At 38.1% G+C, this 19,624-nt stretch overlaps 1 protein-coding gene across 1 annotated transcript in view; it reads right to left on the reverse strand.

The window, feature by feature from the left end:
• Positions 1–19,090, reverse strand: part of ATG4C (autophagy related 4C, cysteine peptidase) — a 21,497-nt gene extending 2,407 nt beyond the window's left edge. Inside the window, exons 1-9 of the mRNA XM_010194948.1 lie at positions 19,015–19,090; positions 17,644–17,727; positions 17,109–17,342; positions 13,838–14,168; positions 11,847–11,917; positions 10,293–10,429; positions 6,796–6,874; positions 6,053–6,129; positions 1,592–1,711 (exon numbers count right to left, since the gene is read on the reverse strand). Of these exons, the coding sequence (XP_010193250.1) occupies positions 1,592–1,711; positions 6,053–6,129; positions 6,796–6,874; positions 10,293–10,429; positions 11,847–11,917; positions 13,838–14,168; positions 17,109–17,342; positions 17,644–17,727; positions 19,015–19,090 (1,209 nt within the window). The remainder of the gene's footprint in view (positions 1–1,591; positions 1,712–6,052; positions 6,130–6,795; positions 6,875–10,292; positions 10,430–11,846; positions 11,918–13,837; positions 14,169–17,108; positions 17,343–17,643; positions 17,728–19,014) is intronic.
• Positions 19,091–19,624: the final 534 nt, after the last annotated feature.

Here is a 19,624-nt window from a genome sequence, read left to right on the forward strand (position 1 = left end):
CAGCTCTGCCCCGACTTCACCAGTTGCTCCATTTAGGCCCTTGATTTCAATGCCCTAATTTCTCTATCACTGACTGAATATATGGCTCATAAAGTTTTTCCTCAAGTAATAAAAATGACATCTTTTCTCCTACCTCTTATTGACCACAAAAGTAGCGAGAACCTGAATTTTTTAGTCTACCCTATATAGAGCACACTGAGAGTATATTGTGCTTGATAGTTCAAGAGTTACTGCACTCACATTGCAAACAAAGAGAAAAATAACAGAAAAGCAGGAAAAAACCAAGGATGTGAAGGAAGGATTGAATGATCATGGAATGTTTCTAACATAGTATTTATATCCAAACTTTATTTTCAAATTTTCTGTACTTTAAATATATTTATATAAAATAATGTCACTAATATTTAAGAGCTTCTGTCTAAAATAACAGGAAATAATAAAATAGCTCCAAGACTTAGCTCAACCATGAGTCTTTTCACAACATATGTTCAGAAAGAGAAATGCACCCCCCAATCTTAAAAGAAAAGAAAAAAATAGAACTTCCAATGCAATTGATTTTGGTTTCTTACCATGTTACTACATACTTTCTTATTCACTATAGTACAGGAAAACATGGAAGAACAGAAACTTCACCGTTTAAATTTTCCATATATCTGTTACTTAGGAACTTATACATTTTAAAATCTATTTCTTAACCTCTGGGTAAGAAGTACAGAAACAACTTCAGCATCAATACCTACTAAAGTGTAAAACTGCTTTTTTTGGCTAGAATACCACTTAACAGAACATTTAAAGTGTTGTACAAACATTCAGTCTTTGCGCTGTTGTGATAACTGCTGTGGTTAGAATGTTAATACTGTGACCATCTGCTGCTGCATCCTTTCATAAGACTGTTTTTTAAAAGCACCCAACACAGTTACGTGCTAGCACAGCCAATACAACATATCAATAATGCTGTATTTCATACACTCACATGCTGTAATAATCAAGGGGGGAAAAAAGAGTAAATTACATTTGGATCTAAATGAACCTATACTGGAGTTTTTGAAGTGGAAGGACATGATCAATACCTGGGCAATACCTGCTCTGTGCACTTCAAAACAGTTACCAAACCATAAACACACTGCTTAACATTTAAATACCATCAGAACGAGCACTTTTGCTAACAAGAAATAATGCACAATTTTGGCTTGGTCGAGAGCTTGGTCAAAGGCCCGGGCTGCCCGGTCAAACGGCCCTCAGGAGAGCCCGGGCTGCCCGGTCTACCTCAGGCGGAGCGGCCCCGCGCGCGGCAAGGCGGGCTGCGAGGACATTCCCACTTCAAGAGCGCCCCCTTGCGGGCCCGCCCTGCCCCGCCGCCGGCCTCTCCGCTCTCGCAGCGCGACCCGGGCTCTCCCGCCTTTTACGGATCGGTAAAACCGGAGGAGACGAAAAACAATCTTGATTTCTCATGATGATAAAAGCAGTAATAAATATCAAGAAACGAATGATGTCTGTTTAGCAGAGCGAAGCCGAATCTCTCGCCTCATCCACACGCAGCACACACACGCCTTTCCGGCCGAGGCATCGATCTGGCCACTTTGACACCTACCTTCGTTATTTCTTCTGAAGCCTTCTCAAAGTCCTGCACAGTTCTACAGTAAAATCCTATTGTGCAGCTCGGATCCATTTTTTTGAATGACATCTTTTTGGGAGAAGGACAGTGGAATGACTGCAAGTTTCAAGATTAAAAAACATTAAATACACAGGTAAGGCAGAGAATGGTACAGACCAATACATTTACTTTCTCCCCCATCAACAGCTTTAACATACAATTCCCTGTATCACTTGAATTAAACCCCAGCATGTGCTTTTGAAGTAATTTCTTCAACCGTCCCGTCCCCCCCCCACGATTCAGGTATTTCCACTCCTCTCTATACATACAAAACCTCCTGCTGTTTATGCTGCATTCACCAAACTTGCCCACACCACCGTGTTAGTTTGAAATCCAGCAGAGGTCTGCTGCTCCGAGCAGTACTTTATGAATATTCCCAAGGCAGAGGAGGTGAATGCTCCTCTGCAAATTGAATTTGTAACCGCTTTTGCACTATCTTACAATTACCGCTTTACTACCACCACCCATTGCCGCTTTCCCTCCCCCAGCCTCTATAAAAGAGACATAATGGAATAAACCAACCTCATGCATTTTCCTTTAGTAAATGAAATGGGTGAAAAAAACCCCACAGCAACCACAAAAGCAAAACCATATTACAATAATTACAAGTAGGAAAAGCCAAACAACATGCCCTGCTTTACAAATGGCTTTTTCCTAACGCGAAATCTCTTTTCATGACAGATGATGCTCTGACAGTGCTGTGAACTGATACTATCAGCAGCCATGCTGTAAGAGAAAACAAACAAATACAAAAACCTCCCCACACTCCTCATTCACAGTTTGTGACAGAAAAGAGAAGTATATGCTATCTGCCCTGATCCTGCATTTATTTATTACAGGAAATGTAGTTTTGGTGAAGCTCATTGTCTACTAACTGAAATTATTTCGTCACCACTGCCTGCCTCTCAAAGGTAGTCCTCTTCATTCTGCTTCTAACATGCAGGACTACCCCGTCATCCTACCGCTGTTAAATCACAAGCAATCCTGCTACAGCTGCTCAGTAACAAATGCTCACACACTACGCCTGCACCCCTTTGCAACCGAGATACCACGGTAGTAAAATGCAGATTTTGTCTTTCATGAACTTCCCCCAGCCAGCAGTATTCTCCCGCAACTATTCTGTGTTATTTCCTTTCACACTGACACGCAGGCTGTGCCCAGCTCACAGCTCCTCTGGCACAGTGCAGGACCAGCACACGCTAATGCAGGAGCAGTGCCAGGACAGGGGATTTCTTACCAACACCACTGTGTTCCCTCTACAAAGGGTAACGACTGCTCCAGTCTAATGTGACTGCAGCAACAGCAGCCCCTGACAGCCTACACCGAGCAGTCTGTGTACCAGAAAACATTGTAGCTTTTTTAAATCCTTTTTTTCTTTACAGTCAAAAAAGTCAATCTACAGAAGACAACAGCACTAGTATGAGAGTATGTCAGTGCCAGAGTTTTACACACTGAAGTATATTTTTCTTTATTTGTGATTACAAGCTTAATGAGAAGTATTTCTATTAAAGCTCTGCTAAAAAAATATAAGCAAAGATGAGAAGTATCATTTCTACAGGACTGCCTTTACTGGGTTTTTTTCTTCCTAATTCTGTTCCAATTTTATATGCAGAAATTGTATTTTGAATATTCATTTCTGAGTCATCAAATGCATAAATCAAACCCTTACATATCACTAACTACAGTTGTGCCGGACTGTTCAGGGCAGCAGTCCTAATGCTGCACAAATCACTGCACAACAAAGAGAAGTGGGCAGGCATTTTTTTTTCCCCCCACTCCTCCAAACAAATGGATTTTGGAAGCCAATACAGAGTGGATTGATTTCCAACTTATTCTGGACAATTTGTCAATTTTGAAAATACTCCCTACAGATAAATCTAACAAGCAACTATCCACACTAAGAAAGCAATTTCTGTTTACTTTTGACATTTCTGGACAAAGATATACTATTAAATGCACTAAGCATTAAATTGCAATATATTTTCCGTCTGCAGAAAAGCATTAGGATGCGATCAAGCCAAGCTGGCAGCTTGTGTACCTTCAAAGTACATTCAAAAACCTTATTATTACTTGAAAATTCGTATTAATGCCAGCCTGCAGCACAATCTGGAAGATTAGTCATGGGAACAGAAACCAAAAAGATGTGTATTTTTTGTAGCTTGGCCACTGAGCTAAGATGTGACCTTAAGGAAGTCACTTCAGCTCTGCCTCTCTGTGCTCTCCCCACCTTTTGTCTGGCTTAGCCAATTAAACTGTAAAATCTTCAGAGAAGGCCCTGTGTTTTACTAAAGTCATTAGCATAAGGCAGCAAAGACCTTGGTTATGATCTCTGGCTGCTACCACAATACAAATAGATAAGGCTGGGACTCTCACCAACCCTTCCTCCAAATATCTCAGTAGGGTAAATCTAAAGGTGTATCTAAAAATAAGAAAAGTCTCTGTCTAGGATATTTTTTCATACATTTTGCTGCTATGTTTTTGTTTTGTTTTTTTTTTAAATTCAGAACCCTCTCTAGAAAATGAGAATGTTAAACTTCTGTATTATGTGTCACACTAATTAAAGCATCTTGTTAAGCATAAATACTGAAAAATATGTAGTGTTTGCTTTAAGCTGGCCCTGGGATTTAACATTAGCTCTGTGTAAGTCCTTTGAGATAGACTAGTAAGATAGACTGTTTCTATTTATCTGATATATAGATTCACATATAAATTACAGCTATAAATATACATATATAAGTGCACTTTTCCTAAATATGATTTGATGGTATTTTGATTAAAAGTACCATGATCAACTTGAACGTACATTAACAGATCTTTCTTTTCATGATAACAACAAACTGGGCTGTTGCAGCTCACTCCAGTGTTCTCAGTTTAAGTTAACTCTTAGCTGCTACACAAAACAGAATCCATGAAGGCACACAGCTTCACACACACCATCTGACTTACATTTTAAGCATAACCAGTCAAAGATCACCTACTCAGCTCCTCAGGCGGGAATTTCAGACTTGCGTATGAGACACTTCGACTGTTCACAGGACTTTACTGCAAAACTTCTTAAGAATTCTACACTAAGTAACTTAGTATTTCAGGGGTGGTGGAAATAAGTACATATTCCTCTTCCTTATTTCAATGCAGTACAAATTTTCTGAAGCCGTGTTTCCATGTTTAGGAGTTCTTAACTTCACAGCACACAGTGCATGAGGAACCACTACTGATAACCAACTCTGTTGTAGAGTGGTTGATGCTGTCCTAAACAGTGCGTGCACCCAGAGTGTTTCTACGCTGAATGAAGAGTTGCTCTGAGGAGGCTGGAAGTTCATGTGGAAGTTGGACACAAGACCAAGAAGGAGAGTTTGTATGGACAGCACTGAGTACTTCTCCTGTGAGTACTGTGGCTTCTCAACACTTCTGCAACTGATAATGTTTTCCCATGGTACTTGTAAATTGAGTACTTCAATAACCTTTAGTGCTACCTATTTTCAGTGCAAGTTATTAGGAAAGAGGTTAAAGAAAAGGAAAAATGCTATTGTAATTTAAAAAGCATGATTTTTAAGACCTAGGTATAGCCTGCAAAGAGGCATTCACTACATCTAGATGCACCCAGAAAGTAATGGCCTAGAAAGGGCTGGGGAGGAAAGAAAGAACAAATGCAGCAATGTACATTTCAGACCCGTCAGCTTCTTGGAAACTGCTATTCCATAAAAATAGCTTGATTAAAAATACTAATAAAACTTATTAAAAGGAACACTTCAGAAGATTTCAGTAAAATTCATCTAGTCAACCACAAACCTCACTGATAAGCCTCAAAAATTTCCACTTGTATGAAGCTAAAAAAGTGACCAGCAAAGTTGTTATGGGCAAAAAGTTACATTTAAAAAGATAACCACCTATTCCAGTATAGAAATAGTACTAATTCCTGGATAAAGAAACAGTGGGTAAACCTACAGAAACTCTAGGTCCAGACTGACAACAGGCTCCTACTATTGAACGCTACAGTAATTCTCTCCATGATGTTGATTGCAACTTGAATTTAACAGAAAATTAAATTGACCACAAAGACAAACTAACAAAACCAAATCCAAATAATTCAGGTTCAAGATCTCCAAACATTGGCTATTTTATCTGATGGAAAATTACTTAAATGACTGTCTATTTTTGAGGTTTTCCGATCATTGAGAAGAAACAGACAAAGATTAATGAAGTAAAAATTAAAACCCCATATTGAGTTTTTAACCTCTGGTCATTTTTGTTGATTACAGGCCTATAAAGAAGGGCAGAACTTTGATAAATAACATGTAACTGTAAAGCCATAAAGCTGCAGCTAGCTAGAACATCTCTAAATAATTAGTGTTTGATTCATATGGGAAGAAAACAGTGCCAGGTCTATATCCATACTACCTCAAGAGGGAAATCCTTTATGCTGACATCTACAAAAGATTGGCAGTAATGAGGATCCATGTAAATCAAACTGTCATCTACAAGGACAAAACAGAAGACAAGTAATTCAAAAAACACCTTATTATTACGCTGCTTACAATCCAATTTCTATGCAGAACAGCTGAAAAAAAAAAAGCCAGCAAGTAACTGCTTGCCAGGCTGATATTCATTGACTGAAGCATAGGTTTTTGCAGGACAGATTAACTTTTGCATAATCAAATATGCTTGTATAAGCAGAATTTTTATAAAGTGATGAGACTGTCATTTAATTTTTGGTGATAAAATTACTTTTACAAACACACAATTATATTCTGGAGTTTGCGTATGAAAAATGTATTGTGCTACTTCATCCTGACAGGAAGAATATATTGCTTGTCATTTAAGCATCAACTAACACCACTTAAACTAGTAAAAAGTAAATACGTAAATAAGAACTGCCAGATAGCAACAGCAAACGCTCCTCAAGTTCGGTGAAACAGATAAATTATGCCTTGTTTATGCAACAACGGAAATTAAATGTACATTTTACAGAATCCAATTACTATACGGGGTAAGTGACAAATGACTGGACTTGGGTGGATATGATGAATTAATAAGGTACTCCTTTTGCTATTTTAATCATGCTATTTCCCACTGGTTCGATATTAACTTCCTAACTCTTAAAGAAAAAATATTGAAGAGACATAACATATTAAAACACTAACCTTGAAATCCAGCAAAGTAATACGACTGCTTGGGCCTGCCACCAATAATACCGACACAATACTCAAGGCTTAAAATGCCCTATAAGCAGAACAGTAAATAATTAGGACAGTTAAACAGAATTAAGTATTAAACGGAATTAAAATATTTGCTTTCTTTACTGTTTTTAGGCAAATAACTTTTTTTAAAAAGACCGACTTCATGATTTTCTGGGGTGTTTTAGGATCAAAGTGAAAACATATTCCCAAGAAAGTCCTCCCTTTTCAGGAGATGCCCATACACGGAGAGAACTGGCAGTACCATTTTTGGGGAGGAGACAAAACAATGCCATGCAAGTGAGCACAGGCTGCTTAGTCAAAAGATATTGAAGTATTCAGATTTACAGAGTTCATATCCATTTATGTCCTGTGGCCCTGAGAGGTCTCTCCTTTTTGCATTCAAATGCTGGAGTATGGGCTTTTACATCATAGGGAGAAATGCCAGTTGAAGCAATAGTAATTTCAAGATACAGCTCTAAAAACAGCAGCACAAAATACAGGAGGAGAGAGACACACAACAGACAAGCCCCAAAAATCTTACTGCATGTTGACTGCAAGGGTAGAGGAATCAGAGCCATCAGTAATTTTAAGAAAGAGACATTGCAAATATACCTAATGGAGGTTGAAGGGGTGAAATACAGGAATCGTTTCAGTCTGGAGGTGTAAGGGAACAGACTCCTCCAGGCACTGCAAAGCTGGGAGCATCAGCCATGGGCTACAGGCACACCAGTGCTGCCAGAATATTTCTGTTCATTCGGGTTGGAAGGAGCTGGGGTCTGTAATCCATGTGTCTGTGCTAGCAGACACATCATTACAGAATAAAACGTTGATTTCATGGATATACCTTCCAGTGCTGGGGAGAAGGATTTACCTGTACACACGCAATTTTGCCAAGGTAAGAACACTTCAGTAGCATAAATGACTGAAATTCCTCTATCACCACAAGCTCTGGATGCAGTCACAGACACCAAAGAAATCAGCCTCGATCATTTTTCTATTAAAAGTATGTAGCAAAGGAATGGAAGAAGGCCTGGAGGACTTTCCTCCTTCTCCCTTCAATGTATTTCTACTTCTCTCACTTTCATGAGGTTCTGTTTCTTAACAGGGCTCATTAGGATTTTTGTGGATATTCAGCCTTGGCTTAACACAGTTCTCTATTAGTCATCCCACCAACTCCTGTCAGAGCTGAATTTTGCCAACATTGAGCACTTCGGAAAGTTGAGCCCAACTGTTCTAATGCAACTGAAGCCCAAGACCATTAAATATTCTGAAAACTAAACAGCCTTTACGTGTCCATAAATCACAGTGGTTTTCTTGCGGCACTAGACAAGCATTGGGTCCAAAAACTTGGATGCTGGCCCAAACTGGGAGAGGAATCCAGGAGACTATCAGATGAGTTGAAGTGAAATCTCCATTAGCTGGCAGCCCTACCTATATCCTCTCCTCTAAAAGATCAACCATTAAAAGTATAACCATTACATTATCATTGTGAAAGCAGGGAAAATTTCTCTCAACAAAGTGATTGATATTTCATGTACTAATAAGACCAAAGCTGCTTGAGATAAAATTCTCTCTACTTAGACAATGATAAAATAATGTAATATAACAAAAACGACTGTACTCCTCACCTGAGATGCTAACAAAGTCAACTTCAGCATGGTTATACCAAGAAAGTGCTGCTTATTTAAAATACAAATGAGAAGGCTTTTTTAGAAAATGCTCCTCGATGGCTGAGCATTACTGAACATTTCAGGCAGAACAGAGGCAAAGGCTGAAACAGCTGAGGAGGACACATCCTCTGGCAGTGAAACAGAAAGGGAGCAGAGCTGCTTAGAGTAATGAATAACTGTTTCATCTATGGGAATTTTCTTGTAAAAGTGAATTATAAAAAATTTATCAATTTTCAGCCATAAATATAAAACCCTTTGTAAAAATTACCTCCTGTTCTACATTCTAAAATGTGCATTTTTAACTTAAATCTGGACTCCGAGAAATTTACTTGCTTCTTGTGAACAGTCAAGATAGAGACTGGAGTGACGAATACCTGCAATCGAAAGCCCTCTTATCACCGTCTCCACGATAACCGGCTGCAAAGGCAGCACCAGGCTTGGAAATGAGCATTAGAAATCACCCCAGCACAGCCAGTTGTCCAAGACAAGCTGAGATATGAAAAATAAAGCCCCTGCAGGGTAAAACTAGCCACAGTTATCCCTCAATAATAAAAGCCAGCATTAAGGAACTGGAGCGGCTTTTCTCTCGCTTAGAAAGCCTTATGGAAGTTGCAAAAGCAACTCTGTGTTAGCTTACAAACGAAGGCACCGTGTGTTTCCCTGACCGATTTCAAAAGCTTTTTTGCAGTTAACATTGAAAGTAAAGTAAGGTTGTTGTGGATCTTGGCTGAGACCACAGGTTATCTTAACTCCGTCAGAATTAATCAGAAGAGAACTTTTCCAAAGCCAACTGTCTGAAAATATAAGGAAAAGAATCAGGGGAAAAAACCAGTTTAATAGCTCATCACTTAAATAAAAGGCTTTGTCACTCTGTCTCCCCATGCCATTCAAAAAATCCCCACAAACGTTTTCCTAAAATTTTACAAAGAGATGGTCACCAAAAAAACATTAGAGACTCTCAGATTTTGTTCATGCTCCTACATTGTGGTATTTTAAAAACTGAAAGGAGGATTTAAGGACACATAGCAGTATGGAAAATGATAAAGCCGCAGGACTAAGAGAACAATCTCTTCCCTAAAGAAGTGGGTTTGTCCTCAAGAGGCAGGATTACAGGCCATCTTCAGGCTGTAGCACCACACACAAAACCTCTGCCGAAAAAAGAGGATAGCATAGACCTTCCTCCCCTCTGCTTTCTCCTTGAGTTTGACTTTTTTCCAGTTTGTTTTTATTTGTGGTAACTGCTTACTACTCCTGAATCGCTGTACTTGGAAGCATTCATCCTAATGTCCAGATAGTGAAAGCACACTTGAAATAGCAACTGAAGATATCAGAAAGTCTATTCCCTCTTAAGGGGAACAAAAAGACAGAAGAAAACAGGAAGAACAGACAAGCAATAACCTTAAACCATTTGACATTTAAGAAAATAAGAAACAGAATAAGGAATTTGCTATATTTATATTTTAAAAAGTGAGTGATGCTTAATCTAGCACAAGTGTAATAGCATATGTAACTAAATTACATTTGTAATTTGAGCCACTGCATTAATCTCTTTTCAGGAAGCTACTTTAGGAGTAGGACAGTTATCACTGCTTTACCAAGGGACATCATGTGCTCTGCAATTATGTCTGATCCTGTAATGGGGAAATTTGAAATCTGTAAAGTCAAACTTTACAACCTTCAACTGTAAAATCACCACCACACATTTAATAGGTAGAAGATTACCATCATGAAGTCGCTTTTCATATCACCTAGTGCTACTATTTGAAAAATGACTGAACTCTCATTTCATACCTTTACAAACTCTAAGTAGTCCATGTTTGTTCTCTCTCCACCGAGTCTCACAGGAACTAATATAATTACAGCTTTTGTGTCTGCTTTTCCAGAATCCATAAAAGAACACTGTCTGTCAATAACATCTGAACTGTAGACTGAAAGGAGACACACGGAAATATTCATATTTCATATTCGTATTTAAAATATGAATAACCACTAGCTTTTACAAAGACACACCTACAACATGTCATCACAGTCTGACAAACTACAACTGTAATCCTTCAAACATTACTGTCCTCCTGAAATACAGCTCCTGAGCAATTCTGATGAAAAACAGTGCTATGCCTCCTTATTTTCAGCAATACTTTGTAGAATGGTAATCTGGTGCTGCTCAGGTAAGATACACGGCCAAGGAAATGCAGAAGGGGTAGGTTAGGAGAAAGCCAGTATTTATTCTCTTAATACAAAATTCTTCTAAAAGGAGTAATTTAAAACTTCGAAGTCTATAACTAACAAAAACATCTACCTTTTAAAAGAAAAGATAATAAATTATCTTAATAAATACTCAAGTTCACTGTCTAAAGTTAACACAATGCAGTCACTGCAAATGAGTGAAATACCCTACTGTAGTATTATTGCTTATTCCCTCCAAACTAAGAGAGATGCAAAAATCATCACCAGAACAAAGTGAAAAAATAATAATTTTAAGTTTCCACTGTCATTTTAAGTCAGGTGAAACTGGTTTGTCATGTATGATTAACCAGTGTCTCTTTAAAACCAGTTTGACTGATTACCCAGGGACATTGGTCTCCGTCTGTCCTATCCCTTGATAGTTATGACATAACATATTTGGCAGCTAAACATGGCTATTGAAGTAACGATTGTGCTTAGATTTGGAAGACTATAGTCATTAGTGTAAAGTTTCATCAACATTTAGTTTATCTTGTCATCGTTTTCTGCTCCTGAACATCCAGAGCTCTGAGTTCCTCTGCCTGTTACTGATTATTTAAAATGCGACTTTGGAGCAGAAGAAAGGTCACCACTGACTCAGGTTCACTATCCTGCTCACATCTTTAACTCCAACCGAAAATTACTTTTTACTGCTCTAAGACAAATCAAATGTAACTTACACATCTAACTGAAGTATTTTTCAGTTGTTTGGTTGGGTTTTGGGGGTGATTTTTAGTAAGATATGGAAGTTCTTACTAGCTTCTCGCTAAAGCAACATTGAAGCGAGCACAAAACAGATTATTAATGGATTTAATTGCAAAATAAAATGTTGCAACAGGCAGATTGTAAGGAAAAGTTATCTTGTTGGATTTTGAATCCCACTGCCTTCCACTATAAGGCACCAAACAAGCAATGCACGAAGCTTTCAAGTTGTGATGTCTTACACTCTGATAGAGCAAACATCTGCATGGATCAAGCACATATTTGTCTCCATAATCCAAATTTTGTGGATCCATGTTTGAGTTTATTTTTGTCCTGTAGAGCTACACTGTTAACTGCTTACTGAAAGGCATAAAAAACATCTAAAATGCTTGCAAAAATCTACATAATCACAACATTTACCTGTACAATCCTGAGCAACATAGACTGTTATTCCTTGTAGCTCAGGCTCTCTTGCTTCTTCAACAGCTTTTCTAAGTACAAACACAAAACTATTTATCTCATCTCTGATTTTAAAGAAAATAACAGCAAACAAACAGAAATTATTTGATTTTCAGAAACAGGTTGGTTTTAAATGCTTGTTATTGAGGGTTTTGGTTGTGGTTTTTCTGTTTTGTTTTGAATTCGAGATACCTTCCATTCCTGATACATACTGATGGGGTGGGTGGGTATTTGTTTTTAAACACTGGATACCAAGATCCATTGTATATGGCAACATGTTTTTCCCCAAGCAAAGATGATAATGTCTGGCTATTTCAAAAAAACAATGAAAACCACCAAAATAAGTCCAAAGAAACACAAACTTACAGTGACATTCATATTCACTACCTAATTTCTTTCTGTTTATAACAATATACTGTCATGTATAGTGGGATAGTAAAGGCTAAATTTTCTGATCAAAATTTTCAAGTTCATAGATCTCTTAAGTTGACCTCAGTTTATGCAACTAACCACAAGTTAGCACCTCATCTCTATGAAAATAAAGGCAAGCACATAAAAAGTGGTAAGGTTTCACCAAAACTTTCAAAAAGAAATTGCAATATTAGGCTATCCTCAAAAGAGTAAGAGTAATGGACCTAAAAACTAAGAAGAAAATATATGTCAATAGCCTGAAGTCTGATCATCAATCACAGACAGCATTTGTAAAGAAATTAAACTGTTCAAAATAGAAGATTAGCCTTTGACTTCAATACACGCTTGCATTAAATGGTCACTATCCCTTTATTTCACAATATATTTTGAGGAATCGTTTAATACAGTCATTCTCGAGTTATGAGAGTGCTATACACTGTTAGCACTGCTGTAAGAGGGGAAGCAGATCTAGGAAAGGAAACCTTTGCAGTGCTGGATATCACTGCTGGGTTTGTGTTAATGTAATTCTGGACCAAAATACCCCCCTGTTCCCATTAGGTAAACAGAGGACTGCCATTTAAAGCAAGCAAAAAGAATTCTGACAGTGTCTGTCATCAGAAAAAAAAATAAAACACAAATAATGCTAATCTCTCACATCACTGCATGCATTTGCATGAATGCACAGATACACACCTGTTTATTTCAGTACAGGTTCACTTAAGACTAATATACTTTTACATTAAATACCAAATTCTTCTACTGACATATAGATAGATAAACGTATGAACTTTGGCTTCAGCTGCTTAAAGGACTTATTAGTGATTCAGTTTATAGGCAAACTGGAAGCCACTAAGAACATAAGCATATAAGACTATTCAAAAACCAAACCAAACCAAACCAAATTGGTGATATGCAAAGAAATGGCATATAAAGGCACACAGTATGGAGAAATTTGACTTTCGACTTTTTTTTTAACCACACTGAATGTCACAGACCCTTTACTTTTACTGTGATATAATTATAATATTAATAGTCCCATACATTTGCAGTTTCACAAGAATTTGATGTGTGCAAAGAAATGCTGAAAACATCAATTTTAGCTCTGACATTTCATTACACTATCAGTACATTACAGCCCCCAGGTTACAGTAAAAAAAAAAAAATCTCTAATGTTATGCATGTTCCAAGGTTGAAAGAGTGGTTAGTTTTTAGAACGTTTCATTAAATGCAGCTCTACTTAAAAGCTCAGGTTTGGGAGAGATACCTGGGACTTCTACTGCCCAAAGTACAGGAAAGCAGGGATGTTATTTTTTTTTCCTGAAACAAGACTGAAACAAAGGCTGAGAGTTCAGTTTCTGCACCTCCTGCTGTTTCCCCTCCTGCCTCTGAAAAACCTCTAGAATTGCTACTAATACGGACATTTTACAAAGCCAGTAATGAACAGTTGGATGCTCAATTAAGCTGAAGTAATCTCATGACGCTCTGAAATACTTTGGTAATGTGCAAGACATGGTAACAAGAAAGAATAGAGGTACTTTTACCTTAAAATGTGTGCAACAACTGCAGGCCCATACCAATCTCCAGCAATTTTTCCAGACTTCTTCCCATATTCTATCAGCCGATGTAAGCCAAAAGCTGCCAGTGGAGAGTCGCCAAACCAAGAAATTATTTTTCTATGATAAACTTCATTTCTCATGTCGTTGTCATCACAGTTCCTCTTCAACGTGCGCTGATGATGATTTGACAGGATCTTGGGTTCTCTTTCTGCTGTGAGCGATGCTTCGAATGATGCTGTCAGCTTTTTCACTGTGTGGGCTGTCCATGACTCAGAGTCTGAATTGTCAACGTCCAACGCATCTGGCCAGACCCAGGCTGCAGCAAGGAATTTTAAGATGCATATTAGGCTTAATACTAACTTTTTGATACAATTAGCAAAGCACAGCCCTTTCTCCCCCATGTTCCTTAAACCAATAATATGGACTTTACATACCAACGTCAGCGTTAAATGTAAACAAAGAATTTCAGTGATTTGCTTTTATTTTCTCTGACTGATAGGTGAAATTAACTACTACCAGCAGTACATTTGTTTGTTAGCAATTTGTGCTGACACAGAAGTCAGACTCCATGATCCCAGTCAGTTAGATATACAAGATACACCTGGTTACAAGGCACAGGTTAGAACTATCTTACATATTAAAAATGTGAAAGTTAACTCTTCAGTACCATCTAAAAAGTTTTACCCCTGTCAAAAAAAGTTTCAAAAGCTGATTTTAATTCTTCTGGTTTGTCAGTTATTAAAAAAATACAGGCAAACTTAAGGAATTATTCATGCAAAAATGAACACCTGGCAAAATGTCAAAGCAGATCAGCAAAAATACAGACGAGATTTCTTTATTCACTAGATTTGTGAATTCTTTACCTAGATTACAAGACAAATTTGTTCAAATATTATTCAGCACAGCATCCACAGTCTGCATGTCTAGCTCAAGGTTTCTCTTACAGCATCACGGTGGCTGAGCACATCGAGACACCAGTAACGCCTCCCTTGCAGATGACAGAGTCTCTCCCACAGGTTCAATGACTTGAAACACAGAGCATGTGAGGAAGCCTCCAAAACACAGGGATCGTACTGTTAGATCAGAACATACCCTGAAGGTCTACAAGACATCCCAGAATGCAAGGTGAAGTCTGCCGCGTGCAAACAAGGAAAACAAACCTTGCAGACAGCAAGAACTGCAGCCCACCTCATAATTCTTACTGAAGTATCCATGTGAAAGTGTTCCAGAAGGAAAGCAGCACAGAGGCAACTGTTATTATGGTTCTAAACTGAACTTACGGCTCTAGTAATGTCACAAGTGCTACTGGTAATGGCCATAATCCACGTCACCTTCTCTTACTGCAGCGTGACAACCACCCCACATCACTGCCTCTTGCCGCAAGTGCCTCCCCTCAGCGAAACCTCGTGTAAATTTTTCAGTGCCGACCCAGGCAGAGGCACAAGTAAGCAAAATGTGACAACATCACAGGCCTTGCTACTCCTGGACTGTGAGCTTCAAATGTAGGTCAGTGTCTTAAGCACAAACATTTCAAAGTAAAACTTACCAGCACCTTAATATTTCAAATAAAAACTCATTTACATCATTCAGCAATATCTGGAACATTCCACATAGCAGTGGAAGTGCAAGTATTCCAGTTAGTAACTGCCATCAAGTTTTGCTTTGTAACGGAAACAATACCATTAAACTATAATGAAAACATCCCTGGGAAAAGAGTAAACAGCGATGAAAAACTTCATGTAAACACTTAAATATGTTGCAAAAGCTACCCAGACCTCATAAAAAGCTCTTCAAAAGATAATTCACCAGCTGTCAGAAGAGTAAGTGATGAGAAAAGCGGCCCAGATAGACCCATACATATTCCATTTTTCTACAAATCTGGATTGCCACAGAAACGCTAGCACTCTGGAATCACCAAATCACTTTCCAAATGAGGATGCATGGGGGAGGGACAGTGCAAGGAATTCTTTGTAACCATGGATTTTAAGGATATAAACCTGGGCTTTTTTGTTTGGGGTTACTTCAGAATGAGCCATTACACATTCCTACTCACAGGTAGTCTTCTGATCACATTTTTTTTAATTCTTTAAATGTATGCATAACAAAAGTTATATTTAAGGGATATGTCTTCTCAGCAGAAGTATTTTCATACATTTTGCTATTTGCAGTTAATTTTAAGGGATAATGAATGTTTCACAACTTAAATATCTACAGCAAAAGGAACATCCAGGAAGCCAGTCTGACCGTTTGGCCATGGCACTGCCAAGGAAGACAACTTTGTGATGCAGCTGGTTTGGGACTACGCTCACAGCTTACATCATGCTTGCACAGTGAGCACAAAGTATTATCAAAACAGGCTTTCAGAATCATCTTCTACTAAAGCATTCCTGGAATGCCACAAATGGCTGAGTAAACAATACACTGTGTTCTCCCTTCTTGGATCATTGTGACAACAAGCAGTGGTGACACAGGACACGGCTGATTGTTTGGAAAGGGCAATGTGGTAGATTATGAAAGGAATTGAGAGGAGGATGGAAAGCAAAGGTGGTTAGCTATGAGAACCAAAAATACCTCTATGCAGGATATGGTTCAGTTTGGAAGAACGGGGAGGACGTGCACACTGAGCCTTTGGAATCAGAAATCTCTGTGGAAGTCTCCTAAAGCTACTTCTTTCAACCAGCTGTGACTGAGATTGTATTTTGAGATGGATGATAATAAGGGAAAAAGGAAGTTCCTCTGGGAGTACTCAGGGGGAAGGGAAGAAATTATAGAGTGAAAATTTCAACACAAAGAACGATGCATTGAAGTTAGCTTAGAATCCTTCTATTAACTCAATGTATATTAATACTAGAAAAAAGTGAATAATGTAAAACTGATAAAAGAACATCACTTTTGCCACAGCTCACAGCTATGGGCTATGGAACTCAGTTCCACATCTTGAGTTCAAGAAATGACCAAGACTGAAGAGAACTGGACACTTGCGTGGATAATGACAATACCCAGGTGTGGGATCACAAACTTTTGGTATTTCACTTCAGTTAGCTTCTGTGGAGCTTCCAGTATCTTTCTTTGACATGCTTTGGTATTCCCTTTCTCAGCAATGGAAAGTAGGTCACTTAGATCGTGCCCTGTAACAATTCCAACACTAATGAGGAGTCCAGAACCAAAACCAGCTTGCACTTTAGATTTGGGCTACATAAAGATCATTGCACTCTTTGCAGAACACCCATGCGGAAACAGAGATCTTCTAACTTACCTCTACCAAGAAAATGAACTATGAGACCTTGAGCCAGCAGCATCTGACCAGTTCTCAGCGTGCAGCCCCAACCACAGTCTGTTGTTAATGCGGACCCCTTTATCTGAGGAAACTCCTCTCTGTAAGTCAGCCATATTCTAGAAATAAAGTCTTTACGAAACTCCTCAACATTTCCTGAGATCTCTGTGTTGATGTTATCAAAATTGGACCCATCTGTAGAGAGTTCACCAGATTCTGTAAGGCAAAGCACAATTTAAGTTATAACTTGATATGACACTTCTGCTATTAGAAGGAAAGGAAAAAATCATACAACTATTCCATTAGAAAAACAGGGCAAACTTGGAAAAAGTAACAATTGCTTCAAAAACAAGAAAGGAAAACTGGAAGGCAAACACAATAGAAATGTGCCAGCTGGAAAAAAAAATTACATTTTGAATTCAGTAATTGTTAACGATGGTCTTTCTAGAAGATTAAAAACATATCCACAGAGCTCCTGCTGGGCCAGATGGGAATGAGTTAAGTGCTATGTACGTACCATAGGTTTTGAAGTGGTAACATTTTCCCAGCAGAAAGACTGGAGAGTTTCTGCTGAAGTAGGTTTTTGTTTTCAACACCCAACCTAAAATAGATGCAGAACAAATAGAAATTTGTGACTGAAGTCTTCCAAAAAGGAATTGCTAATAGCAAGTGGTTAAGCTAAAGGTAACCTTGAAGGGGGAATACAGACAAGATGTACTGAAGCTGGGTGTTGCTTACATAAATAACAGTTTAATAGTTCTACAAAACACAGATTAGAGTTCGGGCTTAAAAGTAACAGCGTTACCCATGTATGAATTTTTGAAGGTAAACAATGGTACTACTGTGCAGAAATTGATAGGGTACAGAAATGCTAAAGCTGAGCTTGAACTGCTTCATCTCTCTTGTGAATTCATTACTGCATAGGTTGATTCTGAGAGGCTTCCAACTCCTATAACAACATACAGTTTCACATACAACCAGTGAAAATAGATGAAGACTACTGCTTTTCCCATAGGATTAATGAAACATACTTCATCACAAAATTAAATTGCAAATTTCAGACACAAGAAGGGTTGTATAATGTGCTGCAGAAATTCAGAGGGCCAGAATTCACTTCTCTGGTTTTCACAATGTTCCCAGACAGTAGCGTTTTCATTAAAGTCTAAATCATATGATCATTTACATCTTAGGATGATAGAGTTTCTTGAACTTTTCCTATCACATATAGAGTGTAACAACTACTACTGCCCTTCAGCCATGTGGTAGCTTTAAAGAAAATAAAAGTATCCTTTCATCTTGCCAGACAACTCCAGGGCTAAGTTACGAGAATTAACAAAATTGATCAGAAACCTGGTGGTAAACCTGAGCAACCTCAGTCCTAGATGGAAAGTAGAAAAATTAAGATGAAGAACGGATTGATAAAGGGCACACACAAAATCTGGTTGCTTATACACAAATTACTGATATTCAACTGTGGAAAAGTATGTTACTCAAGTGTTTGAAACAGATTCTCCAGTGGAGTTTGTATTTCACACACCATCCTACTTTTTCCAAAAAACTACATATAAAAATAATCTCTGTGCAGATGATTCCATATTAACCTTGTTTAAAAGTCTATGCAAATCTAGTGTCATTTACATAATGTATTCACTGTTTTTAAATTACTTTGAAAAGAAATTATGTAAATTTATTTGAAAAGTGAAAAGCTAAAGAAGTCTGCTTACTTGGGCTGTTTATCGTACCAAAGTAAAAATGGTTTCAAGGGCCATATTGCATTTTTATTATTAATATCAGTGAAGTTTCTGAATCATGATCCCATTCATGTCAGCAAGCAACGCTCCATTCATTTCAATGGAGACAGGACCTTAGCATACACTGTTTCACTTACTGTATTTCATGTTGTGCCATGCAGACATAAACTTTGATTTTATCTTTTCAACTTCATCTGTTCCTGTGGCCTCCATATTCAAATTCTAGAGAAAAAGCCATCGCTGTCTCGTAAGACGTTCAATTCTGCTCCTGTAAAAACAAAAATATATCCATGGGCACTGAGAACACACAGCACAGCATCACCACCAGCACACATCGGTACTTAAGCCTAACATGACCAGAAACAGTAATAAACTTGCAGAATCCTCCACTACCAGGGACTGAGAAGCAATCACACGTTCCATGAATAAATAATAAAAACATTTAATTCCAAATATACACCAATAAAATTACTACACAAAGCTAAATAAAATATAATGTTCTCCAACAGCTCTCTACTGTACAACAAACTGATCTAGAGCATTGAACCCGTGCTGGCACACAAGTACTCTCGCTCTAATTGGCAGTGAAATGAAGATGCATCTGACTAGAAGAGATGCTGTTCTTTTCTGCTGAACACAGTACAAAAAGCATTTTTTTCCCCACTTCAGGGCCCCGAGCACTAATAAACAAATCTTGATTTTAAAAACAGCATTAGTTTCAGATTTCTAACTGAGAATTTTCTAAGT

The sequence above is a fragment of the Mesitornis unicolor genome, unplaced genomic scaffold (assembly GCF_000695765.1).
Source record: "Mesitornis unicolor isolate BGI_N332 unplaced genomic scaffold, ASM69576v1 scaffold35351, whole genome shotgun sequence".
Taxonomy (NCBI): Eukaryota; Metazoa; Chordata; class Aves; order Mesitornithiformes; family Mesitornithidae; genus Mesitornis; species Mesitornis unicolor.